This window comes from Parastagonospora nodorum (assembly GCF_000146915.1).
Source record: "Parastagonospora nodorum SN15 chromosome Unknown scaffold_28, whole genome shotgun sequence".
Classification (NCBI taxonomy): Eukaryota; Fungi; Ascomycota; class Dothideomycetes; order Pleosporales; family Phaeosphaeriaceae; genus Parastagonospora; species Parastagonospora nodorum.
In genome coordinates this window covers 270,426-296,718 of record NW_001884576.1, presented here as the reverse complement: position 1 = coordinate 296,718, position 26,293 = coordinate 270,426, and the positions used below count along the sequence as shown (strand labels likewise).

General features: G+C 53.0%; 12 protein-coding genes across 12 annotated transcripts; 5 read left to right on the top strand and 7 right to left on the bottom strand.

Moving 5' to 3' along the window:
- Positions 1-291: 291 nt before the first annotated feature.
- On the bottom strand, positions 292-1,417 carry SNOG_13844 (hypothetical protein). The gene has a single exon (XM_001803994.1). It carries the CDS (start codon positions 1,269-1,271, stop codon positions 1,053-1,055), a length of 219 nt encoding a protein of 72 aa, XP_001804046.1. The 5' UTR covers positions 1,272-1,417; the 3' UTR covers positions 292-1,052.
- An 828-nt stretch (positions 1,418-2,245) lies between these two features.
- Positions 2,246-5,147, bottom strand: SNOG_13843 (hypothetical protein; the record flags this gene model as incomplete). Its single annotated transcript, XM_001803993.1, has 4 exons — positions 2,246-4,009; positions 4,058-4,237; positions 4,260-4,938; positions 4,993-5,147. 4 exons carry the CDS (start codon positions 5,145-5,147, stop codon positions 2,246-2,248), a joined length of 2,778 nt encoding a protein of 925 aa, XP_001804045.1.
- Positions 5,148-5,368: 221 nt separating this feature from the next.
- On the bottom strand, positions 5,369-6,725 carry SNOG_13842 (hypothetical protein; the record flags this gene model as incomplete). The annotated part of the gene is made up of 4 exons (XM_001803992.1): positions 5,369-6,086; positions 6,142-6,306; positions 6,354-6,550; positions 6,575-6,725. The coding sequence occupies 4 exons, from the start codon at positions 6,723-6,725 to the stop codon at positions 5,466-5,468; spliced, it is 1,134 nt and encodes a 377-aa protein (XP_001804044.1). The 3' UTR covers positions 5,369-5,465.
- Positions 6,726-8,075: 1,350 nt separating this feature from the next.
- On the bottom strand, positions 8,076-8,234 carry SNOG_13841 (hypothetical protein; the record flags this gene model as incomplete). Its single annotated transcript, XM_001803991.1, has 2 exons — positions 8,076-8,156; positions 8,208-8,234. The coding sequence occupies 2 exons, from the start codon at positions 8,232-8,234 to the stop codon at positions 8,076-8,078; spliced, it is 108 nt and encodes a 35-aa protein (XP_001804043.1).
- Positions 8,235-8,331: 97 nt separating this feature from the next.
- SNOG_13840 (hypothetical protein) lies at positions 8,332-11,042 on the top strand. Its single transcript, XM_001803990.1, has 4 exons — positions 8,332-8,627; positions 8,682-9,154; positions 9,207-10,723; positions 10,863-11,042. The coding sequence occupies exons 1-4, from the start codon at positions 8,368-8,370 to the stop codon at positions 10,866-10,868; spliced, it is 2,256 nt and encodes a 751-aa protein (XP_001804042.1). The 5' UTR covers positions 8,332-8,367; the 3' UTR covers positions 10,869-11,042.
- Positions 11,043-12,236: 1,194 nt separating this feature from the next.
- On the top strand, positions 12,237-14,595 carry SNOG_13839 (hypothetical protein; the record flags this gene model as incomplete). Its single annotated transcript, XM_001803989.1, has 2 exons — positions 12,237-12,474; positions 12,524-14,595. 2 exons carry the CDS (start codon positions 12,237-12,239, stop codon positions 14,593-14,595), a joined length of 2,310 nt encoding a protein of 769 aa, XP_001804041.1.
- A 1,717-nt stretch (positions 14,596-16,312) lies between these two features.
- On the top strand, positions 16,313-17,548 carry SNOG_13838 (hypothetical protein; the record flags this gene model as incomplete). Its single annotated transcript, XM_001803988.1, has 5 exons — positions 16,313-16,423; positions 16,471-16,511; positions 16,565-16,935; positions 16,985-17,114; positions 17,170-17,548. 5 exons carry the CDS (start codon positions 16,313-16,315, stop codon positions 17,546-17,548), a joined length of 1,032 nt encoding a protein of 343 aa, XP_001804040.1.
- Positions 17,549-18,567: 1,019 nt separating this feature from the next.
- SNOG_13837 (hypothetical protein) lies at positions 18,568-19,184 on the top strand (the record flags this gene model as incomplete). The annotated part of the gene is made up of 2 exons (XM_001803987.1): positions 18,568-18,915; positions 18,969-19,184. The coding sequence occupies 2 exons, from the start codon at positions 18,568-18,570 to the stop codon at positions 19,182-19,184; spliced, it is 564 nt and encodes a 187-aa protein (XP_001804039.1).
- A 621-nt stretch (positions 19,185-19,805) lies between these two features.
- SNOG_13836 (hypothetical protein) lies at positions 19,806-21,238 on the bottom strand (the record flags this gene model as incomplete). The annotated part of the gene is made up of 2 exons (XM_001803986.1): positions 19,806-20,806; positions 20,857-21,238. The coding sequence occupies 2 exons, from the start codon at positions 21,236-21,238 to the stop codon at positions 19,806-19,808; spliced, it is 1,383 nt and encodes a 460-aa protein (XP_001804038.1).
- Positions 21,239-21,368: 130 nt separating this feature from the next.
- SNOG_13835 (hypothetical protein) lies at positions 21,369-22,865 on the top strand (the record flags this gene model as incomplete). Its single annotated transcript, XM_001803985.1, has 1 exon — positions 21,369-22,865. The coding sequence occupies one exon, from the start codon at positions 21,369-21,371 to the stop codon at positions 22,863-22,865; it is 1,497 nt and encodes a 498-aa protein (XP_001804037.1).
- A 115-nt stretch (positions 22,866-22,980) lies between these two features.
- On the bottom strand, positions 22,981-24,020 carry SNOG_13834 (hypothetical protein; the record flags this gene model as incomplete). The annotated part of the gene is made up of 2 exons (XM_001803984.1): positions 22,981-23,948; positions 24,002-24,020. 2 exons carry the CDS (start codon positions 24,018-24,020, stop codon positions 22,981-22,983), a joined length of 987 nt encoding a protein of 328 aa, XP_001804036.1.
- Positions 24,021-24,219: 199 nt separating this feature from the next.
- Positions 24,220-25,922, bottom strand: SNOG_13833 (hypothetical protein). The gene is made up of 6 exons (XM_001803983.1): positions 25,578-25,922; positions 25,475-25,522; positions 25,366-25,415; positions 25,092-25,287; positions 24,533-24,971; positions 24,220-24,483 (listed from the first exon to the last, which is right to left on the bottom strand). The coding sequence occupies exons 1-6, from the start codon at positions 25,642-25,644 to the stop codon at positions 24,318-24,320; spliced, it is 966 nt and encodes a 321-aa protein (XP_001804035.1). The 5' UTR covers positions 25,645-25,922; the 3' UTR covers positions 24,220-24,317.
- Positions 25,923-26,293: the final 371 nt, after the last annotated feature.

Sequence of the window (26,293 nt, the reverse complement as noted above, 5' to 3'; positions counted from 1 at the left end):
GTTTGTCTTCGGATTTCTGTAGCGCGCGGAGACTGATGGGTGGTGCGCCGAATGTAATGCAATGCACGCGCTTGAAGAAGCCGGTAAGGTAGCTGAGTTCTGACTCGATTTTGTTACTCATCATGTGTGCGTAGAGGAGTGCAGCTACTGCACCACCAGCGCTGTGGCCAGTGATAAGCAGACTGCAGTTGGATCGCGCTGGGTTTTCCTCTAGGAGCACGCGTAGGCGATCTGCGACTGGCTTGATCATTTTCCTTGCGACGTATAGGAACCCGGCATGGCATAGATTTGACGAATCTTCTAGGAATCCTTCTGGACTAGATGGTGCGGTGTTGTAGTTGACGGCCCAGTCCATGAAACCTTCGCTCCCTCGAACGGCGAAGACAACAGTGTTCATATCGTCCACAGGTATTGATTTCAGAACCATGGCTTTCGTTCCAGTGCGCCAATCAGATGGCACATGTGTTTCCGTCTCTTTTGACTTTGATCGTGGTGGTGTGTATACGCGCTCGGAATAGGTTGCCGCTAAGCACAGCAAAGGATATGTTGGCATGTAAACTTTGAAGGGCGGCAGGTGTGGTGGCAGTCGCGAGTTTGAGTAGAGCCACACTTTCTGGAAGTGATTGTTTCCCTTTTCCTTCCCCACCATCTGACGAGCCGGATTTGGCACTTCCTTACGAGGATCACCAGGGGGTGGGCTCGTGTTAGGCGATGTTTGTTGCGCATTCTCGTATATCAGCAGATCCTGCTCTTGCCCACTAAATCTGTTGCCATCAATACTGTTGATGACTGCATCGAATTTGTGGTTAATGGCGTCGTATAACGCTGCCCCATGGCATAATGCTTGCATGCTTTTCATTGCCACGGCATTTGTGGGCTTTTCAATATAAGTCGTTGTCAGTCTTGTTGCACCCTTACACGCTCCATCTCGCAGATCCGCGTACGACTTGGCAGCCATGCGGTCGAATTTGTCCCATTGCTCCTTGAAAGGACCTTCATCCCTGGGTTTCATAGGTGGGGGCGAAGCGAACCGGAGAACCGACTGATTAGCTTCAGGCTGTCCATATGGAAGAGGAGGTGGTCCGTAGGGATACGAGTATGGAGGAGAATACTGTGGAACACGACCATATACGGGATGTTGTGGCGGACTCGCAGGTTGAAAGGTCTGCGATTGTGGTGGTGGTGGGCTCCTCACATTCTGCGGTGGCTGGAAAGATTGCAGATACTGCATCGGCACGTCCTGTACTGGAGGCGCATGATTTTGGGCGCATAGATTCGTTTCTGATTGTGATGCACGCGGTTTCTTGCTCGAAGACCGTGGTTTCGCAGCCTTGGACGATGTCTGTGAACGTTTCTTTCTGCTCTTGCGTTCTGGCTCTTGAGAGTGCTGCGCCATAGTCACAGTTCCGTCGGATTTGTCTAGTTGTGTGGCAACAGGTTAAGTTCTTTGCGTTCTCAGGATCTTTTGGGCGTTATCAACGTTCAAGTCGTCGGCGTCGTCCTTTGCCTTTCGCAAGCAATCTTCCAGTCATAGCCGCTACCGCGCGCACTTATCGGTCATCAAGTCGAGCTCTTTCAGAATATGTTGCCTTTCACTTGTAGCGGTTGAAAATGTTTTGAAACACACAAAGCACAGAAGGCTGGAAGGCAAAGAAGGTCGGTGTAGGACACCACGGCGAGGCCGGCTGATCTTTAACAGGTGCAACTTCCCGCCTGTGACCCGCTGCGCATAGCCACCTCGGGAGGCTCTCACTGGATCGGTTACACCGCGATCCTGGCCCGAGAAGGCGAACTAGCAATCGGCGATTCTGATTGGCTGATTTGCATCTTGGCGGCTTGAGTGAGGATGTCGAGTGGTCCTCTGTGCATGATTCGTGGGAGCACCACGACCTGCATGTGAAGAGCAAAGCTGGACCCGCTTCGATCCGTATTGCGAGGGCTGAAAGTATGGACGTGTTCAACAATTATAAAGCCATAGTGGTCAAATTGAAAAAAGTGCTAATGATTAGTTTCATTTTCGTACGAGTATCATTTCCCCGCACGTCGAATGGCCAGGAACCAAATATCCATGGCAGGCATCATCCCTATCAGATCATTCGGAGAAGCCGGATTTTGACGCGAAGCTTACATCATAACTATAAAAATGCTTGGCCACACGATCTGAGAAGTTTCCGATCGGCTCGACGCTGCGGAGTGCGGCTGTAGGGATAAAGAGAAAAGAAACACGCCACAACCCCGTTTTCAACTACCTATTTCTATCGCCACCTATAAAGCTATCACGTTCGTCCTCCGATGTGCCTAGTAGTCCACGCTCCTCATTATCGTCCTCCATGCCCTCATGCTCTTCTCTCAAGCCGCCTCGGCCAACACCTACTCCTGCGCCGCCTTCTTCTCTGTCCTCTTCCATGCCGTTCATGACGTACCAAACATCTTTCTTCGTGAGCAAGCCTTTGAGCGTACCGCGGTCTGTGAAGAGCACGTAGCGCAAACCGAGTTTCTGGAACATGGACATGGTGAGTTGAAATGATGCTTTGGCGTTAAGAGTGATGGGCGTCTGGTCCATCCACGGGCGTAGGTCTAAGGACGTTGTTGGGTCGGAAAGGGGTTGATGGGAGAAGTATGCTTCGACATCGTCGGAAAGGTTTCGAGGTGGCGTTAGAGCAGCTTGAAGTGCATATGCCAGCTCAGTGCGTGAAATGTAGCCTAGCAGAAGGGCATCGCGAGAGCTGTCGATGACCGGGAAGCCTCGAAAGCGATGCTGGGAGAGGAGTCGCCGAAGTGATTCTATTGTATGGCCAGTCGCTGTGATGGCGGTCAAGTCTTCGATTCGTGTCATAACATGGGCGGCAGAGACGTCGGGGATGGAGGAGCCGTTGTCGTCTCGGTTGTCTAGGAACGGGTAGCCCTTGAAGTGGATCCAGGATTCGTAGATACCACGGGGAGAAATGGCATCGCCTATCCACTTGCTGATCATGACCGCGATCATAATGGGCAGAACATATGTTAGTGCGCCGGTGAGCTCAAACATGATGACCACGATGGATACGGTCATTCGCGTTGTACCTGCCAGCGCTGATGCGGCACCTACGATCGCGTACGTACCAGGTGTTACGCACGGTACGTCTGGCTCGCATGACCCGAAGACGAACAATGTCGGCCAAGCTTGTTGAAAGACCTCGACACTAAGACCAACAGCGCGACCAAACAGCCCACCAATAGCCATTGATGGCAGGATAATTCCTGCGGGAATTTGTAGGCCAAACGTAAAGCTTGCAAGTATGACACCAAGACCCGAGGAGATAAGTAGCAGAGCTACGACGCCAGTGTTTGCTTTTCCAGACTTGCAGAGACCTAGAGTATCCTCGGTGAGATCGGCGCATTCTGCAAACAGGATGTGGACGAGCTCAGATGACTGTGCTCGCATGAACTTGATGGGATAGTTAATCAGTGCCGTGATTCCAGAGACGATGACGACCTCGGTTACTGGCCCCTTGAGGTACGTTCGATTTTTGCGCCATTCGGCGACGCCCATGTTGAGCTTGATAAAAAGGCCTCCGAATAAGCCACCTAGTATGCCGAGGAATGCAAACGGCACGAGTTCGAAATCATGCCAGCCGCTGTGATAGGTGACCTGGAACAAGACGAGTTCGCCGGTGCGAAAGGGGTTACAAGCCTGCAGCGTGACCGCCGCTACCATGGCACAAACAAAGCTGCTCCACATGGTCTTATCCGGGAAGTAGTAGGACAATTGCTCGAGACTGAAGAGCACGCCACCTACAGGCGCCCCAAAAGCGACCGAAATACCTGCTGCCGCGGCTGCAGAGAAGACCTCTCGCTTACGTGCTACATCGGGGTCAGTTGCGCATCCCATATACGGGCCTGGAAGTTGCTCACCTTCGTTGCCGTTGACATTACTGAAAAGTTTCATAAAGAGGTTTGCTGAACAGCATGCAACATGTACAAGCGGGCCCTCCTTTCCTAGCCAAAGTCCTGATGCAACTGCAAGAGACTGCTATGTGTCAGAATTGCATTCAAATTAACTTTGACGTTCTCTTACCAATCCAATTGTCTTTGTGACCAAAGTCCAGCCGCCAAGAAAATGCCGTATAACGAAGCCTCCCAAAACAGTCTTGATTTCGGGTATACCGCTATGCTTTGCGTAAGGAGAGAATTCGCGCACCAAAAGACTTGCGGCTGCGGCGAACAGTATCTGAGCCTGGTCAGCGCGTGCTTCGATCTGCCGCATGCACTCCACTCACCGAAAACAATACGAAGAAAATGTACTCGACTACCCAACGACCACCAGCAGGACCAATGCCCAAGGCATTTCCCCATGGATGCCAATCATGACACGTTGACAGCTCTGAATGGCCCCAGCAGCAGAAGCTCTTGTTGAGATAGAACCTGCCATCTCCGTCCACGTTGCTGCAGTACCCTGTCTTCAGGTCACCTAGCCAATCGCTCGTGACATCGATGAATGCAGCGATGCCACCACTCAGTATTCCCGCAGCAACCAGTATGATCCAAACTTGGCTTGCGTCAGCAAGCTGCTTCAAGTGGCCAAGTATGCCACTTGCGCTCGAATACAGGTACCGCAGACGCTGTCGTTCCTTTGCATACTCGAAAATCCAATCAATAGCCGTGAGATCGTCATATCCTACTCTTCGCCCTGGTCCTTCGACATACCAGTCCAGCCCGGTCGCGTCCTTGGTGTCCTGGAGGTGTTCGCCTGCGTTGCCAGGGGTGTCGAGATAGTTCAGGATGAGCTCCGTGGAGCCATTTGCGCTGCTTTCACCGTTGCGAAGCTGTTGCAGGCGAGAATTCGGTGAGCGTGGTAGAGGTGAGCCGCGGTTGGGCGTGCCTAGCGGAGACGAGAGGAACCGTGGGAAGCCGAAGGAAGAGGCCGTGGGCTTTGGTTGTTTGCGCTTGAAGGATATTCTGTGAAGACGTATGAGCTTGGCTATCAACAATCAAACTTGGCGCATGGCATACCGCTCCGGTAAATTGCGCTCTAGTGGATCGTCTGCAAGCAATGCCTCCTCATCGCTGTGATCGTCTTCCACTGCAGGCTGCTTTCCGTTCGATGCGCGACTCGACGATGCTTCGGCTTGTCCGAGCGGGGACTGATTTGAGGGCGACCTGGACATCCCATCGACGTGTGCTATGAAGAGATATGCCGGACATTCTCTAACCGCTCATATTGCGAAGTCGTGTCTGGACCCGAGCTCCCTGGTTCCATTGCACCGCCGACCTTCGTAGGGCTGATGTCCAATGAGACAAACGCACCAAACATGTCAGGCTAGCCGCGCTAGTCGCCGCTTCCACCTGAGACGAGAGGGCCTCTGTTGCTTCACTCCAAATCTCCAGTCAGACAAAGTCGTTTACATTGCATTGTATTACTGATTCATTTATACACACGAAATGTACACGATTCTGGCAAAATGCGCCGCACTGCATATCCTCGCCTACGGCTGATTGAAGTCGACCACGGCCCTGCCAGCGATTTCTCCACGCCTAAGCTTCTGAACAACCTCATTGAACTGGCTCATGGGGTACACGGTGTAGATGGGTTTCAGCAACCCTCTCCTCGCGAAGTCTAAAGTCTTGTCGACGTCAGCCATGCTGCTGACAAGCGTTCCCTGGACACTCTGCTTCTTAAAACACATCTGATTGGGATCGACGTCGATGTGCTGGGTGCCAGCTGGTGGCAGGCCGATACACATAACTTTTCCTCCTATGCGACCCCCGAGGTACGAGATGGATGAAGGGTAAGTCTGTACCGCAGTCACAAAGACGGCGTGCGCTCCAATGCCATCGCATATGCGAACTACTTCTTCTGCCACGTTGTCAACCTTCTTGAAGTCGATAAACTCTTCTGCGCCAGAAGTGTCAACACATAGCTTTCGCTTGTCATCGCCGGTATCAATGGCCACTGCTCTCAGACCCATGGCCTTTGCAAGCTGCACACCCTGCATGCCCACACCACCGCCTGCTCCGGGAAACACAGCCCAATCCCCTGGCCTTAAGCCAGAATCTACGATTGAAGTGTAGATGGTCGAAGCGCTGCACATAATCGGGCCAGCTATCTACGCGCTGTTAGTACTATGTTTCGCGAATATGCTCCATGTTAACAGCACATACGTAATCGTTGACATTATCTGGTATAAGGGTGGTGTATCGTTCGGGTGAGACAATGTATTGTTTGTACGAGCCGTCGACCATCAGGCCAGTAAGCACCGCTTTCGGGCAATAGCATTCATTGCCATTTCGGCATAATTCGCACACGCCGCACGTGTCTTGGATAGGCTTTCCGTTTTGTCAGCTTTAGCTATCAGGCATATGCACATACTCACTTTGTAGCCTGCTCGCATGCCTGGCTTCAGCGTCTTGACCTGATCTCCACACTTCACAATGACGCCTGCGCCCTCATGCCCCGCGCATTTTGTACCAAGCGCGGACATCTTTGGGACTGCCCAATCGTTCATCATGTAGTGAATGTCAGAGTGGCAGATGCCGGTTGCGTTAAGCTTGATGAGCACTTCGTTGGGACCTAACATGTCGTGTCAGGACGCGCCTTCCGATGGGTTCTCGACGGACTGGTTCATACCTGGCTCTGGAACTGGGACATCTTGAACCTCGACACGGAAATCTGGTCCCTCATTGACCACGACTCCAGCTTTACACGTCTTCGGAATGTCGAACGTCTGCGTCTTTCCCTCTGCCATGGTTTACTATTGCTACCTTCAATTGGAATCGCTTCAGTGTAGCAGTGAGAAGGTTAAATACGAAAGGGAACTGAGAGCGTTTAAGAAGGTCATCACAAAAGACTACCCCTCTTCATCGATGAAGACCGTGACCGCGACCGCGACCGACGTCTGCCGTCTGCCGTCTGCCGTGAATCTACCCCAACTTTCTCAGAAGCGCCTCGCGGTTGGCTGGAGCTCTGCGCCTCCACATTCCACCTCGGTGCAAACACACGTTGCTCCACATTTGGGCCACTCTTTGTGCGTCATTCAATCGATTCGGCGCGTGCGAAACGTTTTCCTGCTCATAGATAAGATGGATTTCCGCATGTTCCTGGAAATGTAGAGAACCGCTGTTTATCTTGCTAGGGCAGATGCATGAACGTTGCGGGGGTACTACTGCAACTTGGTCAACTACGAAGGGAAGTACACAGGGTTTCGCTAATCCCGAGGTCTGAGAGCCTGAACTTATAAATTATTGCTAGGTCTTGATTGCGACAGTGAGGCCCTGTATATCGCCCCAGGCACCCTGATCGCTTTCCGTCGCAGTGGACAACTTGTAAGTACTGTCGTATCAGCGAACCACGATTATCCATCTAGGTAAGCTACCAACAGATTTGCTTGCAGACGCGACGGAGCTTCGGACCACGAGCAGATTTCAAAAATCTGCTCTTACCGAGTACTTGTTCACACTTGTCTTTGACACTTCATGTCTCAAGCCCACTGCTCCGAGTTAGAATTGCAATCTCCAAGTCAAGAATGCGGGGTGAAAACGTGGGGTCGAATGTCGGCAAATGTTCATCCTTGAAAGACCGGCATTTCGCGGCCGCGTAAAACGCCGTTTCAGCGCCCCTTTGTTCCCTCCACAACGATGGTACGAAAAGTACAGGAGCTCAGGTGCTCATGCATTGTGCCTCTTGCATAATGCAAATAACTCGCTGTGGCAAAATTCGAAGTGTTAGAGTAGACGAGAACGTGCTCATATTGTGCTTCATGGCTGGACCTTGTGCAGTCCGTCGCCTTCCGCCTCTGCTTCCTGCTCTGCCCGAAGACTGAAGCGTCTAGATGATCGGCTTTGGTAATGATGCCATACACGTGATGTCGTGTGTCGATCCAGATGTCACGTCACCGACAAATCAGAGGAGGCGGAATCGGATTATGAGGGATCCGCAAGCGGTTCCAGAGAATCAGCGGGGTCCAGCGACCCACTTGCTGCTGTCTACGAAGCTGCCAAAGTAAGCCACTCGCTGAATGAGGACGGGGTGAACTCTTAGTTGTAGTGGCGGCGTGAAGATACTTCTAGTCTAAGATGTTCGATTTGCATGGACTGCGTCAAGATGTTGATTCGTTGTCGAAGCTTGAACAAGACGATGCCGAGGTGGAGTCGTCACCGTGATCGAGGGCGGTTTTCAGCTAATAGTTGCGGAGCACGGGCATGCATGCGCGGGAGGGGCAAATACATACCAGCAATTCAGATTCCGGTCCGGCCATGCTGGCTTATGAATAATTCCAAGGTTGGCGTGCCCCGCTTCGAATACATAACATGCCCATGCGCCGAGCACGCCTTGCTGTTCGATTTTCCTCTCAACCACTCTTCACACGTACCTTTTCGACAACAGCAATCATGTCCAAAGGCGAGTGCCCCATGAGAACCGCCAATGTCGCAGGTGGCGGCACCAAGATCAAAGACTGGTGGCCAAATGAGCTTCCGGTCAGCGTTCTTCGCCAGCACGACCCACGCCAGAACCCTTTGACCTCCGACTTCAACTACGCCGAGGAATTCAAGAAGCTTGACTACAATGCATTGAAGAAGGACCTCACTGCCTTGATGACCGATTCCCAGGACTGGTGGCCTGCGGACTTTGGCCACTATGGTGGTCTCTTGTAAGTTACCACTGCTTGCTTTACACATCATAATTGTGCTAACTGGGACGACAGTGTCCGAATGGCATGGCATTCTGCCGGAACCTACCGCGTCACTGACGGTCGTGGTGGAGGTGGTGATGGCCAGCAGCGTTTCGCTCCTCTGAACGCGTGGCCTGACAACGTCTCCCTCGATAAGGCTCGTCGTCTCCTCTGGCCCATCAAGCAGAAGTACGGCAACAAGATCTCATGGGCGGATCTTATGCTCTTGACTGGCAACGTCGCCCTTGAGTCCATGGGCTGCGAGACTTTCGGTTTCGCCGGTGGACGTCCAGACACATTCCAGTCCGACGAGTCAATTTACTGGGGAGGAGAAGACACATGGCTGGGCAATGATGTCCGCTACTCCAACGGAAACAAGGGTGTCTCAGGCGAGGGTGTTGTCGACGGTGACCAGCACAAGATGGACCACAAGGACATCCATTCGCGTGACCTCGAGCAGCCTGTTGCGGCCGCACACATGGGACTCATCTATGTTAACCCCGAGGGTAAGTAACCATCACTTCAGACTCGATTGAGCCTATCCACTGACTTGACTAGGTCCCGACGGTGTCCCCGACCCAATTGCCGCTGCCCGAGACATCCGTACAACCTTCCACCGTATGGCCATGAACGACGAGGAGACTGCTGCTCTTATCATCGGTGGCCACTCCTTCGGAAAGACTCACGGAGCCGCTCCCTCGGAGAACACCGGCCCTGACCCCAACAGCGAGGACCTGTCTACTCAGGGCTTCGGCTGGATCAACAAGCACGGCAGTGGCAAGGGCCCTGACACCATCACCAGTGGTCTCGAGGTCACATGGACAGGCACACCAACCAAGTGGAGCAACAAGTACCTTGAGTATCTCTACAAATATGAGTGGGAGCTGGAGAAGAGTCCTGCTGGTGCGAACCAGTGGGTTGCTAAGACTGAAGACCACATCATTCCGGACGCCTATGATGCGAACAAGAAGCACAAGCCCAGGATGTTGACCACCGATATGTCAATGCGCATGGATCCTGGCTTCGAGAAGATCACCCGCCGTTGGCTCGACCACCCACAAGAACTCCACGATGCCTTCATTCGCGCGTGGTTCAAGCTTCTCCACCGTGACATGGGTCCTCGATCCAGATGGGTCGGCCCTGAGATTCCCAAGGAGGTCTTGCTCTGGGAAGACCCAGTCCCCGAGGTTGACCACGCCCTTGTCGAGGAGTCGGACATCTCTGCCCTTAAGAAGCAGATTCTCGAGGCCGGCATCGAGCCATCCAAGCTCATCCGCACTGCATGGGCTTCGGCAGCGTCCTACCGCGGCAGCGACAAGCGTGGTGGTGCCAACGGTGCCCGCATCCGCCTGGCACCGCAAAAGGACTGGGAGGTCAACAACCCTAAGGAGCTCGCTGAGGTACTCAAGGCTCTCGAGGGCGTTCAGTCCAAGTTCAACGGCTCTGCGTCTGGCGGCAAGAAGATCTCTCTTGCTGACCTGATCGTCCTCGCCGGAACTGCCGCTGTCGAGAAGGCTGCCGGTGTCTCGGTTCCCTTCACACCCGGCCGCACCGACGCCACTGAGGAGCAGACCGACGCCAAGTCGTTTGAGCACCTTGAGCCTGCCACTGACCCCTTCCGCAACTACGGAAAGAGCTCAGACCGTGCCCGCACTGAGCAGCTTGACCTCGACAAGGCTTCTCTCCTCCGCCTCACTGCTCCCGAGCTTACCGTCCTTGTTGGCGGTATGCGTGCGCTAAATGCCAACTGGGACAGCTCATCCCACGGTATCTTCACCAAGCGCCCTGGCCAGCTCACCAACGACTTCTTCGTCAACCTGCTCGATATCAACACAGAGTGGAAGGCGGCCGACTCGTCCAAGCTGCCCGAGCTTTATGAGGGCTTCGACCGCAAGTCTGGCCAGAAGAAGTGGACTGGTACACGCCACGACCTCGTTTACGGCTCGCACCCCGAGCTTCGGGCTATCGCTGAGGTATACGCCCAGCCCGACAACTCAGACAAGTTTGTCAAGGACTTTGTGAAGGCTTGGGATAAGGTCATGTCTAACGACCGCTTCGACCTTAAGGCCAAATCGGTGAGTGGCTCATCGAGTGTTTCCAGGCCTCGTCTTTGAGAGAAGCGAGATTCTTTTCTAGCCTGATACTTCGCGCGTTTGCCATTCTGTTTTCTGTAAAAGCATTCCACTTTGTTCACAGACTGACATGTAACGATAGTCATGAATCCCCATATAGAGCTTCAAAGATACCTAGGTAGTACAGTGTAGGGCCTGATAGGCAATGGATGAATTTACGTGTTCCAAAAAATGCAGACGCTACATAAGTGCACATGGCCATGATATAGCGCATCCTTGATTTGAGATGGGGATAATCAGATGAGCTCTGTTGCCTTTGATGTGACATTTGAGTTCATGTGAGTTTTTAGCATCTACTATATGTGGTCTGGTCCAGGAAATTTGACAATGTTTCTATAACGGCCATTACGACTATAGCTTGAGGGATTTTTCATGCACACTTGGAATTCAATCTATCCACAATAATCTTCAGTGATGGATCACATCTCCAAGACGTGGGATTGTGACGAATCGGAAGCACTTGCTCTTCGGGCCTCAAAAGGCACACCACCTTACGGAGCTGAGCGGGTACTTGAGTGAGATTGAGACCAATACGTTCAAGCATGTGAGTAGCGAGGTGGGGAAACCCCGCACCTCACTAGTACGGCAGCCACTTCACATGCATATTCGTGTCTCACTCCATGGCACAAGGGTTGCGATACCCAGACGACAGTCGGGAGGAGGTTAGTGGTGGTGTGATCGCCCGTGATGGCGCTGTTTTCGGCTTAAGCGTGGCTGACGTCGCCGTTGTGCCGGTTCAGCGCGTGGCTCTAGCTTCATTGTAGAGACGTTGAACTCACGTCACCCTCGAAGCCCAGCACAGGCGCCATGGAAATTGTGGAAAGCCGGCGAAGGCGCACAGCCGTGGGGAGGGAATGCGCATCTGCGCGCCATGGCCTGGAGTTCTGTCGCCTTGCTGAGACTTTCACAACCTTAGATGCCCTGATCTCGAGAGGCTCAACACCAAGTATCGCTACAAACAGGGAAGCTGCACATCATTTGTTGAGAGGCAACTATCGCCCGTATGCGCCCGTATGCGCCCGCCGCGCCTCTCCCTCTCCTTCTTGTGCTACGTTCAAATAAGATCCGAGCCCTTCACAGGCAAGAAAGCACCTCTCGTCTGAACCTGCCACTCCGAGTGTGCGCCAACTATCGATACAACTGAAGTGGTGAGAGCCTTTCTGTGCACTTCTCTGCCTTTCCCTTCCCTATGTAACACCTCTTATTCTGCACCCTTTTCCAGCATATGAGCACGAGCAAACGCACAAAGCGAGAACGTGTCTGGTCTCTCTGGCCACGAACTCGCAAACGATCACAGACTACTGACGATATTCCTCCATTGCCAGCACATAGCCTCACCAACAACGACACTTTCCCACTGTTGACCAGGCACGCGACCGCCCCCACGTCAACCGCTCCGAGCGACCCCCCAGAATACCGCCCGTCGTCCTTCACAAGCAGTGGCGCACCTGTCATGATGGCCGAGAGCGCAACTATCACCTTCTCTCAGACGGGTGTGCAGCCGCCTGTGTACGTCGTAACGTCTCTTAGCGATCCGCCATGGGAGCCGCTAGAAATGCACGTCGACGAGGCGCAGACAGCATCTGCGAATCTGATATTCACGCGGCGCTTCGATAATGTTGCCGAGGGCGACCACCAGTACAAAATCCGTATTGGAGACGGCCACTGGGTCGTGGACGAATCGAGGGACTCTGGTATGCCGAGATTTGGTAGAAAATGAGCATAGGCGCTAACTTGAAGCAGCCACGGACGAGCATGGCAATCGCAATAACGTTCTGCATGTCACAGCCGCAAAACAGAACGACGACCAAAACACAGCCCGTGACGTCCCTCACGAACATGAGAAGCCGCCCTTTCCTCAAAAGTCCCGTAAAGACAGTACATTCGACACGAGCGATGTGATCCACTTACCCAGTGTCCCTGTTCCTATCGTCGTTGTCGAAAAAGTTGCAGACGAGGAACCTCCGATCAATGGAGACACAGAGCCCCGCGCGCTGCATGAGGACGTTTCTAAACACTCCGCAGATGCTCAACCTGATTTTCAAACAACGAGAGAAGAGCGTTCAGCTACCGATGAGCAGGCGAAATTGTCTGACAGGCCTCGAGTCGTGGTTGAGAAGACGGACGACAAGCCTGCCTATGGCGACGACTTCGGTGCTAATGCGACCATCTCACAGAGAGTAGCGCATGACATGAGAGCCGCAGACGCAAAGCCTAACATGCTCGTGATTACACCGGATGGCCATGAAGAGCCTCGCACAGAAGACGATCAAGCTGCTCCCCTATTTCGCCATGAATCCTTTCAATCTTCCGAGGCCCATTCGAGCCCAGTTTTGGAAACAGTTGACGAAGTGTCTACCGACAACACAAGTTCAGAGGATGTTATCAATACACCCTCAGATCCGGACGATTCGCAAGGTTCGGAGCTTGATCAAGCACCCTTGCTGTCTCACGAGACTGGTATCAAAGACAAAGACTATGACGAGCTGAATAATGGGCCCCTTCTCCCGCATGAAACTGGATTGAACGAGGACATGCATTCTTCTGACGCGGATTACGACGAACTCGATGCTGCCCCACTCCTATCGCATGAGACTGGCTTCTCGCAGTATAAGGGCAGCGAGATTTCCACTAAGAGTGAGTATACGAGCGAAGACATCTCAGAACCTCGACATTACATGTATGGCGATGATAATGATGATTATGATGACGAAGTTCCCACTTTCACTCACGAGGATGGTGGCGACGATGACCATGTATACCAGGAAGATGACACGCCCCTCCTAGCACATGAGCGCACGCATGAGCGCGATTTTGCCACCACCGAGAATTCTAGCCCTGAAGAGGGCGGCGGGTTCACGTTGAAGAGCCAACCCACTTTTGAATATGAGGACGCCGGTGAGTCTGCAAGAGTGTTGTTCGGAGGTAGAGGTCGTCCAGGAATCTTCAGAGCAAGCACCAACAGCAGCACTCTGCCGAACCGGCTGCCAAAAACGGATGAAGAAGACGACGACCTCGCCGATCCATATCTCGAGCGATTCCCTACACGCCGCGAACAGATTCTAGAGCGCGTGAAAACTATTGGTCTCCACCTACCCGAAGACGAATCGACAGAAGAACCCACTCATTCGCCAATCGGGTCCGTCTTGTCGCAAGCATGCTCTTCCGTTGAGCTGGCCCCAGTCAAATCGTACACCTCGCTGGCATCCGTCCCAGAAGCCGACGACTCGGATGAGGAGGAATACGACGCAGATGGAGATGTCGATAGTCTACCCTCGCCTATGGTCATGAAGTTCGGCTCGGCAGCCGCTTTCGCTCGCGATCCTCACGCCACGCCGATGCCCAATGACTCCAGACAACTTGAACCTACAGAAGACGGCACACAACAATCGTCAATCGATTGCTCAATGCAGTCTAGCGAAGCAGACAACGTGAACAGGACTGATGGTACAAAGGAAGCTATTCTGAGCAAGCTTCACGAGGCTATAGCATCACCGAGCAACATGTTGAATCCTATCACTCCACCACTAACGCCAGAGAACGAAGCCCTATCTATAGGTGACGATGAGTCTACAACAGTGTCGGAGCCGCAAGTTCGCCGACGTCAGGCCCCGAAAGCGGAAGCAGCGAACGCCACACCCGAAGATCACAGCCAGGATGACAGCAACACTCTTGAAGGGGCCGGAACGCCATCAGGCAACCAGAAAGTCGCCCATTATGAGGAGTCCTTCCTTCAGACCTTTTTCCGTGTCGTCTTCGGATCCGTTGGCCGCTTCTTGGCTGTCTGCGTAGGGGACCGAAAACGTGCTGGGTAAGACCCCAAGTCTCATTCCACCTTTTTGACGTGAGTAAAGCTATGGCGGACACTCACGATACTACTATTTTGAACATTACGCCTTGTAGTGTGTGACTAACACAGCTATTACAGCGTTACGGTTGCCACTCTCTGTGTTGCTGCTACAGCATATCACCTTTTGTTGGCGTAGTCTCAACAAGATTGGTGTTGCTGTTTGGATTGACGACTTTGGGTTGGGACACTGTACGATACGGGTGGGAGCTGCAAGCGGCATGGTCCTGAACACGAACGACACGCCTTACGAGATATGACAACGGCATCCGCGCCTAGGCGTTTAGCATTACTCCTCTTCTTCACGAAATGAAATGAACAATGCTCTCTTCTCAATGACGTGTACTTCGGTGTCTTTCCTGCTGACCATGCTTCCATGCGATTGTTCGACGGCTTGCACCTACTAACTGTCAAGAGCAGATTTTGTGCACTACTGGGTTACAGCATTTGTCAATGACCACCGAGATGCGGGTCAAGAAACATGTTGTGACTAGACGAGCAAGTTTGCGATGACGGCCAGGAGCTTCACTTGTTCAGCCAAAGGGCATCGATTGTACGACTGGCCTGTATCAGCGGTTGCTGACCTGCGCAAATACCATGCTTCGACCCGCGCATGCCAAATGTTCTTCACATCTGTCCCAAACGTTTCCCTCTTGCTCGCTGGACTCGATCTCACAATCGATCTACGCTTTTATCCGCCTGTATTCCCAAGCCACCGGCACGATCGCCTCAGCTCTCGACTCATGAGACTGTCATGCCGTACCTTCATGCCCTCCAACCACCCGCGCGCCGGGAAGCCGTGTTTTGACAGCACCAGGATAATCGCTCCCAACCTCCGACAGCGCGCAGCGCCCCTGTCAAACAAGCCACCCACCGTCAACGTCCAGAATGACAGACGCCTTGGGCACGCGTTCGGCGTCGGAGAATTCTGGCCTATCACGCGCGTTCTCGTGCGGTTTCGCGTGTAGGGTTGGCACGCGACGTGCCGCACCATGTCGTCTGCGCTACGGCATGCGCAACAGCACGCTCGCTAGGGGAACTGCTCTTGCGCGCGTATTCCAGAAGTTTCATGCAAGCTGGATGCCCGGATTGCCTCGTCGTGTATCATGCCGGCGGCGTTTGGGCGCGCGGATGCCGGATTGTGCATTGTGGTTGTGCATACCGTAAGCTGGGTACCCACCGATGCGAATCTCGCTCGACACAATATAGCTGTGCTGATCCCGCTCAACTGGTTTTACTTCTGGCTTGCAAGTTTGGTTGCTTGAACCAACATTACACTCTTTGTTGTTTGCGAATTTGTCGTTCTTTTTTACTTTTTACGTATTTGTAATCTTTAGGAGAGCTCATGTTTCTTTTGCGGCGGCCGGATATTCGCACTTTACCGAGAGGGCGGGCTTGACGTCTGTTCTGCTATCTGATGGGACATATTATTGATATACCGGTGGGGAATGACCTGGGTCCGCTACTAAATCATACGAGTATTGCGCTGTATGTAATAGCGGTCTTCTTTGTGGCGATACGGTAAGTAATGTAAGGAGCGTTTGGCGAAAGGATCATTGACTTGAGATAGCTTCATAACGCGAGCATGCCTGGTCAAAAAGTTCGGGCTAAGATGACCTCTTCATCGCTGTTGCAGTGGTCAGTCCAAACAAACTATACCGATTTCTAAGAGACTCATTAACAGTATGAAGGCGCTCGGAGGTCTGCAAACTGTGACCATTTTCATGCAAGTCGAGCATGGCCGTGGACGACATGCGACAGAGCTCCATGTGATGGAGTTCAATGAGATGCTGAAGGTAAGTTATTAACCACCTTTTTCAATATGTGGTACTGACACAGACAGTACTCGTGGCTGAATATGCTCGTATACTTCGTTGCCACTTGGTGAGTTTGCACAAGATCCCTACGATATGTATAGTGCTGACAACATGACACAGGACCGTCAAGATGAGCATCCTGGCGTTGTATTACAGGATTGGGGCTGGTGTGAGAGGGCTTCCTTGGGTAGTGCAAGCGCGGGGAGTATGGGTGACGGCTGGCGTGATGACGGCGGCAGCAGTTGCCAGCTTCATGGTGAGCCCAAAAATCCTCGAGAATCAAAAGTTTTTGCTGACCCTAGCCCAGGCACAGCTCCTTGCCTGTCTTCCGGTTTCGAGAGCCTGGGACATCGAACGACAGCCAGAAGGTTGTATCAACGGCGCACTCTTCATGCAGATTTCAGCGGCGATCAACGTGGGCACAGACATAGTCTTACTACTCTTCCCGCTGCCACTGCTGCCTCTGATGAAGTTCAACAAGAAACAGCGAAGTAAGTGTCATCTGTGATTGGCTTGTATTTTCGCTGACATGCTTTGAAGCTGCGCTTGCATTGATATTCTCCATCGGTCTAGTCCCTGTCATAGCAAGCACGATGCGTCTCTGCGAAATCGCCATGTCGGGCAGTCCGACATCGACCAGCATGTCGTGGCAAGACGGAGATTCGAGCTGGTATGTCAGCCATATGCACGCCTTATTCGAGAAAGTAGCTAACCTGTTACCACAGGACGTGGGCATGGGTACCTATCTGGTCGCAGATAGAAGTCGACATCGGCATTGTTGTGGCTTCTTTACCAAGCCTAAATCCGCTTTTGAAGCACGTCTGGGCACCTCCCTCGATGCGAAGGTCTGCGACCCCATCTGAGCTGCCTGACTTCCCCGAGTACCAGAAGAGTTGGGACGAGCGGAAGTCACCGAGTGATACAGAATTCGACGTGGAAGGATCTCTTAAGAGCGATTCAGAGACCTTTTACGAGGAGAGCTCGGATGATGAGGACGATTCGGGAGCCGCGAAACCAGGCGTTTTGAGCAAAGCCCTGCCACCATTACCATTAGGCTCGAAGAGCTCAAAGAGCTGGTGGAGAAGACTTAGAGCAATGAAATAATGACCTGCTAATTTTTCTCTCGGCGATACGTGCTTCTTTATCTCTGTTTGTGAAAGAAGGCGCCTTGAGGTGTGTCGCTTTGAATCAATTCTCAGGATCCGTATCGTGAAATAGCTTGCTGAAATTCTTGAAGTGCGTGCCAATGAAAGCAATCATTTGACTTATTTTTTAAGTTGTTCACTTTTCAAGGCAGGATCTGGCCACTTGAAGGGAAGGGCGAAGTCGCGAACTTGGATAGGATTCACGACATTGTACGGCCACCATCGCCTGAAGATTATACATGATACACACTAATCCGTCAGGGTATGAGCCTGACAGCTAGTAGGCCCGACGCTTATTCATAATAATAGCCGAGTACATAGATGCCCAGCCCTCAGCGTACAAGAGCATGCGAACAACAAAGCTGTTTTAGAAAGAATGCTTGAAAGACAGTGGCGAGACCCTTCTGAAATTGTAGATACGACACCGCAGTATCCACTTAACGATCCGCGTCCATCTCGGCCAACATCCCACCGTCCGAAATAGCACGCCTACACCTGTCGATCAGCTGTCCCAGCAAACTCCGCCTTCCAGAAGCCACCTGCCCCTGCTCTACGATATTGCGGGGAAGCCAAAAATAAACCATGCCATCTAGTAACGAGATTTGATCTTCTCGCAGATCCTGTTGCAGGCGAAGTTGGACCTGGGCTGTGGGATGATTAATCTGGATAAATGCGGTCGAGAGCGAGTGCCAACCGAACGCAATTGCGAACGTTCCTTACAGGTACTCACGGGATATTAAGGCTTAAATCGACGTCAGAGTGCTATACGATGGTAGGGCCGATCTAGTCTCCGGGGATTCTGGATCTGCGGTTGGCGATGTTGGGAGAGGGCGAGGGCGACTTCGTGTACGGGTGCATATAAGATCCGAGGCCCTGCGTCTCAGTGATGTTACTTAGACGTACATTGCATTCGATAGTTGTAGAAGCCTGCACTCGAAATACTTCTCGCCTGCAAACTAGCCCTCCCTCAAGGTCACCATGCTTTCGTCCCTTCTGTTCCTCGTTTTACCCGCACTCACCCTCGCCGCCCCTCCCACCTCGCCTACTATTACGAAGATAGTCTTCTCGGGCAGCGGCTGCCCCAACGACTCAGGCTCCGTCAGAGCAGATACACCAACTCTTGGCGACAGTGCCGGCGTGTCGTTCAGCGCGCTCAAGGGCGACAACACAGACAACTGCGCAGTACACATTCAGTCCTCGGGCGCTACACCAGGGTGGCAAGTGGCAGTCAGCCAGATCACATACGAGGGCGATGTAAATCTGCGCGGACGTAGTGAGCTGGACACATTTACGCAAGTTTTCTGGAGCGAGAATGCTGGCAACACCGTGAGTTTGGCCGTTCAGATACTTAGGAATGTACATGCTGATAGCAACCCCAGGGAACGCTGACTGGAAGTCTCACATGCACCGGCCCCGAGATCAGAGAGTACCTCACAGTTCGCTCAAGCACGGCGGACTTGAAATGGTCGAAGTGCACTGGCGACAACGGCAGCCCAGGTATCTTGAACGTCAACTTTAGGCCAGTAGTACAGGGAGACTTCGGAACATACGACTTCAAGCATGCGAGCTGGACGCTGGTGTGGAGAAAATGCTGAGGTTGCAATCGGTCGTGAACTTTTTTGATAGTATGTAAAACTAGTTTAGAGCAGCACAACATTAAAATACAAGTTCTCTCCGTTCCAGATTCCATGAGAGACCGAAGGTTGGACCGTGTGTTGCTGGTAAAGCTTGATGCTAGTCTCGGAAGACACTCGTTACAGAATATCCTCGTGGGTCTGGAGACCAGCCCAGAGCGCCTGAATTTTTCGTGGAGATGGCTCGGTCTTTCACTGGTCATGAGACCAGGCTTCACATCATCAAAGTTGCTAGCCGGATCGGGGTGCAAGACTCGCTGAGCGTGAGGTCCACTTCGTGTGATGCAGCAGGGGATCTCCCCAAAAGGTCCGTGAGCTCCACCGTAACACTGGGGAAGCAAAGTCAATCTACGCAGCTTGTTGTTCCGGCTTCCTTCATGGGCTATAAACAGACCAGACCAGGTCAGCTTTCCATCTGCCCAGAGCACGGATGCGCTAACCAACAGCCACGCCCATATCGCTCTTGACTGCAGACTAGTAATGATTCTCGCCGTATTTGTAATCAAGTCGTATAGCATGCAATGGGCTCTAGTCGAGCTCTGAGCCAGATGAACCAGAATACTGACTTCACCATGCAGATGATCAGGTGGTGATACCCGCAAGACGTCTTTTCGCGGCTTGAACAAGTTGCGGCCACTCCTCCGTCTGCCCTGGCGAGCTCGGCAATTCAGCGACCTTTCGCAAGTAATCTTTAGTCCCCTCTTTGTCCCCAATAGACTCGTGATAATCGGCCAGTTGCAGTGCAGAGGGCTTGTGGTCCATACTTGAAGCGGCCTGAAGCCATTCGCGAGCCAGGATAGCCGGATCGCCGCGTTTCCATTCTAGCAGCCAATTCAGGGCTTTTCGCATGAGGCTATTCTCCAAAAGCGGCGAGTCTTTCGAGCTCGCTTCGTGATAGAAATCGGCGAGGTCGACTGTTGCTTGACGATGTCCTGAGGCAGCAGCTTTACTAGTGTACAACAGCCAATCTGGATCTGCTTTGTCCAAGAGAGTTGCCAACTCGTAGCATGAGAGTGGATCGTCTCCTTCCACAGCTCCTTTCTTAAAACATTCCCTGGCTTGCATTTGTGCATCTGGAGTCTTTTCTGTTTTCAACAGATACCCAAGGGCGTTCCAGGGAGTTACGAGTGGGAGTTGCAGTGGGTGCCTCGAACCTGGGGTAAACTTGAAATGACATCGCTGTACGGCCTCGGTGTAGAGTTCCTTGGCTCGGTCTGTTCGACCTTCTCTCTCTAGAAACAAGCCCTGCAGAGTCAATACTTCGGGACCCAAGGGAAAAGTTTTGGCCTTGGTACAAAGCGTCTCTAAGATCTTCCGATACTTGGCTACTTCAGCTTGAGGAAAGAGGGAAGCAAGGGTCCTATATGGCGCTCCATCGGTTGAGCCAGCAAGATATACAGCAGTGAGGACTTGCATGATAGCGAGAGGTTCTTCGGCTTGAGCACAGCCTTGGAGCATGCAGCCGCCCAAGGGCGCATTTTGACTTGGTGGTATCTCCGCTCTCCTTTTCTTGTCTGATATATCTGGTACCTTGAATGTGACGATGGCAAGCGAAGCCAGGTCCTCAATGCTGACACGATACTCTGAGCACGTTAGCACATCCCATTCACTGCTGAAATCAAAAGAGACACACTAGTTGCCAAATGCTGTATGTTGCTGCGATGATCCATTGTCTTCTGCTTCGCAAGAAATTCTTTGACGATAGCGTTGGCTTTGGCTGATTCCATGTGCAAAGCTCCCTGCTGCTTGCTGAGAACATAGTAGCCAAGGCGACCACGCTCATCCACATCTTTGCGATATCTTTGGACATCGTGCCTTTGACCAGAAGATGTGGCATATGCTCGACGAGCACCGTCAATGCCAGTGACTCTCGCACGTTTGATTGGCTGGAACGAGTGCTTCAGGGCACCCAGGGCATTTGTGTTTGCGGCGATTTGATGAACATTGCAGGATAGATAGCATTTGACAGCCCGAGCCAAGACTGATCCTCTTGTCGGCAATCGAGATGAAGACATGTTATTACCGGACTGGGCCAGGATTATGTTTTGGTGAGTGAGGTTAAGCAGAGCTCGGGGGTCTGCGGCGGCGCAACGAAGTTCCGCGTAAAGTCTTAGCGCATCAAAAAAGTTGGAAATCTCCACCACGATGCTGACCCACATCTACAACACCGCAAAACGAATCTTGAGTCGTTCTCCTTCAGTACAGGATCGCGCGAGTGAGACAAGAGATACGACACCGACATCGCGCCACATCGAAGTCGCCATGGTTACTACGCGACGAGGCACAGAGACGCCGGGGCAGGACTCGGCAGCGACACCACGCAGCTCTGGGAAGCGGAATGCCCTGAAAAGAGAATTGGATGCGCTTGATACACCCACAGCTACTAAGAGGCAAAAGAAGAGCACGCCCAAGAAGAAGGTGGTCGAAGAAATACAGGAGCCTGGCGCTGAAGAAGCCGTTCCGGACTCGGCAGAAGACACCTCAGATACCATCAATGTCGCCATTGATCGCATACAGACACCCAGCTTAGAAGATAAGCTGCCTATTCGTCGGCGGTCGAGTCCCCAGGTCGTTGTTGCTAAGCCTTCACCACCCGCCTCCACGACAGCGGAAGCCACCGAAGAGGCGGTTGAGGACGACGCGCCTACGTCTACACAAGAAGAAGAGTTCCACACACCAGAGCCGCAGGCCGATGCAGTGCACGTGACGCCGGCTACCAGCAAGAAGACGGCTGGGTCACCCACGCCTAGAGCCAAGAGAGCAAGTGAGCGAATAAACTCAGCGCAGAAATCCAGTGGACGCAAGAAGGCCGCGCCAGCCGAGCAGGAAGCTTCCGCAGACGAGGCTACACCCACAGAACAAACCCCAACTCAAGATGCAGCTCCCAAGAAAGCGCATCTGCGCTTCGGCAGCGAAGAGCCCGCGGAAGCACAGCCAGAAGTCATCGTGAACCTCCAAGGCCACAAGCGCTACGAAGCCCCGCCCGAAGTCGCCGATTCCGAAGACGACGCAAGCGACTCCGACGAAGCCCCCGAAGTCGTCACAACCTCGGCCGCCGTCTCAAAAGCTAAGGCCTCCCAACAAGATGCCGCCCGTGCCCTGCTCGCCCAGCAGGAGAAGGAACGAGCGAAGCGTGAAGCCCGCGAACAGCGCATCGCTGAGGAACAAGCCGAGAAGCGCAAGCGCGAGGAGAAGAAGGCGAAGAAACTCGCGAAACTTGCGGCGAAGCAACAGCCCGAGGAGATTGTGGAGAAGTCGATGGCGGGCGATATCGATCTCTCGGGTCTCCTCCCTACGTCGCTGCTTTCGAACTTGCCCGATCAGCGCGCGCCTACGCCTCCACCTGTCCGCGCCGGAAAGACGGAGGAAGAATTGCGCAAGGAGAAGTTGAGACATCATATCAAGTTTCTCGAGCGTACGGATAAGGGACCGAAGGATGTGAAGAAGGGAAAACTGAGTGTTGCGGTGCTGGGTCAGCAGAATAGAGTCCTGCCACCGAAGGCGAATAGGGCGACGAAGAATGTGCGGGAAAAGTGGCTCAAGGGAAGACAGGTCGATGCCAAGAAGGGAGGGAAAGGTATTGGGGGCAAGATGGAGAGGAAGGCATTCGGCAACAGAGGCTTCTTGAGAGGCGATGATTAGATGGAGACAATTAGTCTCAAGCTATCGTAATCATGAAGCTTATGTCGACTCGCTGAGTTGACTGAACCCTTGAGATATCCATTGTTCTTCTACAATCGTGACACTACACGACCCACTACCTCCGTCCCGGCCTCTTCGGCTTCGCAAACCCCTTCTTCTCTTCCTTCTCCTCCACTTTAAACTCCTCCAGAATAACCGTCTCGGTAACCTCATCCGGGTTCGTCGCCTCCAGTTTCTTCGCAACCGTCAACCCCCCCTCGCCCTGCGCCAAACTAACCACATTCCCCCGACTCGCCGCATACAACATGCGCTCCCGAATCTTCGCGCCGCTCGGACACGTCGATATAAACACAATCGAGCCCGCGTCATCACTGTGTCGGTAAAACGCATACCGCGGCTCCTTGTCGTCCAGTTCCTTTGAAATCTGACCTGGCGAGGACGTCGTAGACGAGACGAGCTGCAAACTCTCCGACCCGCCATCCATCCTCAACTGCACAAGATTCTCCCCGCTCCCTCCCCCCAACTTCTTCAAAGCATCAACGACCCCGTCGTCAACCCTCATGGCCAGTTTCCCGCTCTGCACAAGCCCCTGGCCCCTTGTCCCCCTGCTCTCCAGCGCCTCTGCATCACGCAGGTCCTTGGCGCTTTGCTCCTCGCTCGTCAGCGGATTCTCCTTGGCCTCGTGCGCAAGGTGTTTCTGCCAGCCCTCACTGGTAAGCTCCGCAGCTTCGGTAGTGAACACGCTCTCTGCAAAATGCTCGCCGCCGAGCTCGCGCACGAGCGTCAGCCGCGTGGATGCGAAGAGCATCTTTTGGCGCACGGGCGCGGCATTGGGGACGTAGGTTATTGCGACGAGGGACTTGTTGGGGCTGGAGAGATCGTCGGCGAGGCGGAGGAGGATGTAGAGCGCGGCATTGGGCGTGACGTGTGTGTCGAGGGCGGACAGGTCCGAGAGGAAGGATGAGGAGGACGAGGAGATGCTGGCGCCGGGGATGATGGTTTCGTTTTGGATTGTGGCGAGGAGGCCACGTTGGGAGGTCGAGGTTATGAGGTTCCCGAGGGCGGATTTGAGCTCTTGGGAAGCTTTGGAGGTGGTTAGCTAGCCATTGAGAGTGTAGCAAGTGTGCAGAATGTACCGGCGATTCCGGACTGCATGGTTGCTGCCGGATATGAACAAGTCTCTTGTTGTGTTGCGAGTGTTGGTGGGCGGTGTGCAAGAGACTTTGAAGCTTGGTCAATGTTTACGCGGACGACGAGGGGCGACGCAGTAGTGGGGCAAGGCGGGCGGAAGCAACTTGGCGGACCCTGCCGTTTGCCGCCTCCAGCTCCATTCGCCAGACCTCCCTGGTTCAAGTTTTGTAAAAATGGAATTATTCTTTTGATGCTATGCTTGCTATGTACATCGCACGATGCAAATGGATATCAACGGACCTGCTTCTCGTCTTTGGCACACTACTCCTCGTACTGTCCGCCAGGCAGCATTTCCCTCCCCTTCTCCAGCACGCCCTTCAAGTATTCGTACACTGTGAATGTGACGGCCTGACCGGGCGCGACACGCATGACACGGGGTGTGATTCCCTTGTAGAAACTACGGATGCCCTCTTGTCTCCACATCTCACTGTATTCAGATCAGCAACATAGTTCAAAAAGACTTCGTCTACACATACTTTGCAATTGCTTGTATCCTCTGCAAAGCACTTGTTCCTGCCTCAGCCGGAGTCTTTTGCAACCTTGTCTTGATTGTGTCGATGGGCGCATTGGTGAAGGGTCCGACGGCACCAGACATGAGTCCAATGAGCGAAGTCTCGTAGCTTGGTAGGTCGTTTGTGCCATGGTACTTTTGCAGCGCCGCTCGCAGCTCAGAGTATGCAGTGAAGTTGGCAGCCTGATTCGTTCCTTGTCGCAACGCGGTGAGCGATACACCACGCCACAAAGCTCCGGCACCTTCTTCCTTCACGACGGTGTATAACGCGTGCGCAGCATTTCGGTACTTGGGAACGTCTAGCGGATCTGCCATCGAGTGGTGTTGCGCTTGTAAACGAATCTTGACGACTTCCATGGGCGTAACGACGAAGACCGCTTCAGTGACACCGGCAGCTAGACCAGCTATACTTTGTTAGTGATTATTCCCCCAAGAATGACTGTAGAGAGAGAGTGCATGTCCGAGGATCCTCTCTTGCCCAGCCCCTATAGTCATTTCCACGAAGAGAGATCCATCCAACTTACCCATGAACGTAGATTTCGAATTAACATTGCCTGCACTATCCGCCAGCATCTGCTTGTACCACTCATAACTCGTGAACCTCGTCGCCATCTTCGGTACAATGCCCGTAAGCACCGCACCAAGACCCTTGTACAATCCAAGAGCAGTTTCACGCTTCACAATCTCTTTTCCTGTGGTAAGAAATCCACGTTTTGGTGCCTGTAACACTTCTTGTCAGTTTGATTCATGGTCGTGTGATGTCGAGACTCTTGCTGCGATTTGGGAATGTGGACGTACACCTGGCGCTCGTGCTCGTCTTGAAAGTTGCATGCGCACTTTGATTGTATCTGCGGCTTGGATCAGCACTCTTGTTCTCTTCAAACCATGCCCAGTATGCTTGACATACCTAAAGGATGACACGCAAGCGCCTCCATCATACCAGCACCACCGCCAGCTATACAAACAGTCAGCTTCCCACTGTTCCTCCAGATAACCTTCTAGGACCATACCAATCAAATTCGTCGCCGCGCTCGCCGGCTTCCTGCCACCAGGCCCAGCCGTAGACTTTGCCGACATGATGTGCAGAAACACGCTTCTCGTCAAAATCGAAGCTGTAGGAAGAGCGATTGGAGAAAGACTTCACAAAAACGAAGTAACAAATACCCTGCACACTTATGACGGCACCGTCCCAATAGCGATCAGCGTTAACGATGCGAAAGTGTTGGTTCCTACCCCAGTCTAAGATCCTCGGCCCAGGAACAAAGGAAGCTGCAATGAATCACTTTCCAAGATTCTCTGATATCGTGGGGGGAAAAGTGAAATCAAGAAGAAAAAGAGCAGACCAGCCCTCCATTAAAGAAAACCCGGCACCATAGTTTTGACAGACACAGTCACACCTGAAATGTCCTTCCCTACCCGCGGCCTCTGCGCGCGCGCCCGCAATGCCTCGGCCCTCACGGAACCACTGCTCCAGAACTCCACAAAACGCGTTTAACCCGCATCAGGAAATCTGGCGCTTGGCACCCTTTTTCGCTTACCCCAGGTTTCCCTCCACCTTCCGCTCGTCCTGCGTCCTACCAACTCAGCTGCTGGAATTGTGTTGCCGAGCCAAGTCATCCTCAGCCTCTCAGGTTGCTGCTGAACACCTTGGCTTCCATCACACTTCAGTGATTCTACAGTCTGTAGTGCATATGTCGCATGACCATTCTTTCACAAGCAGAAGCTG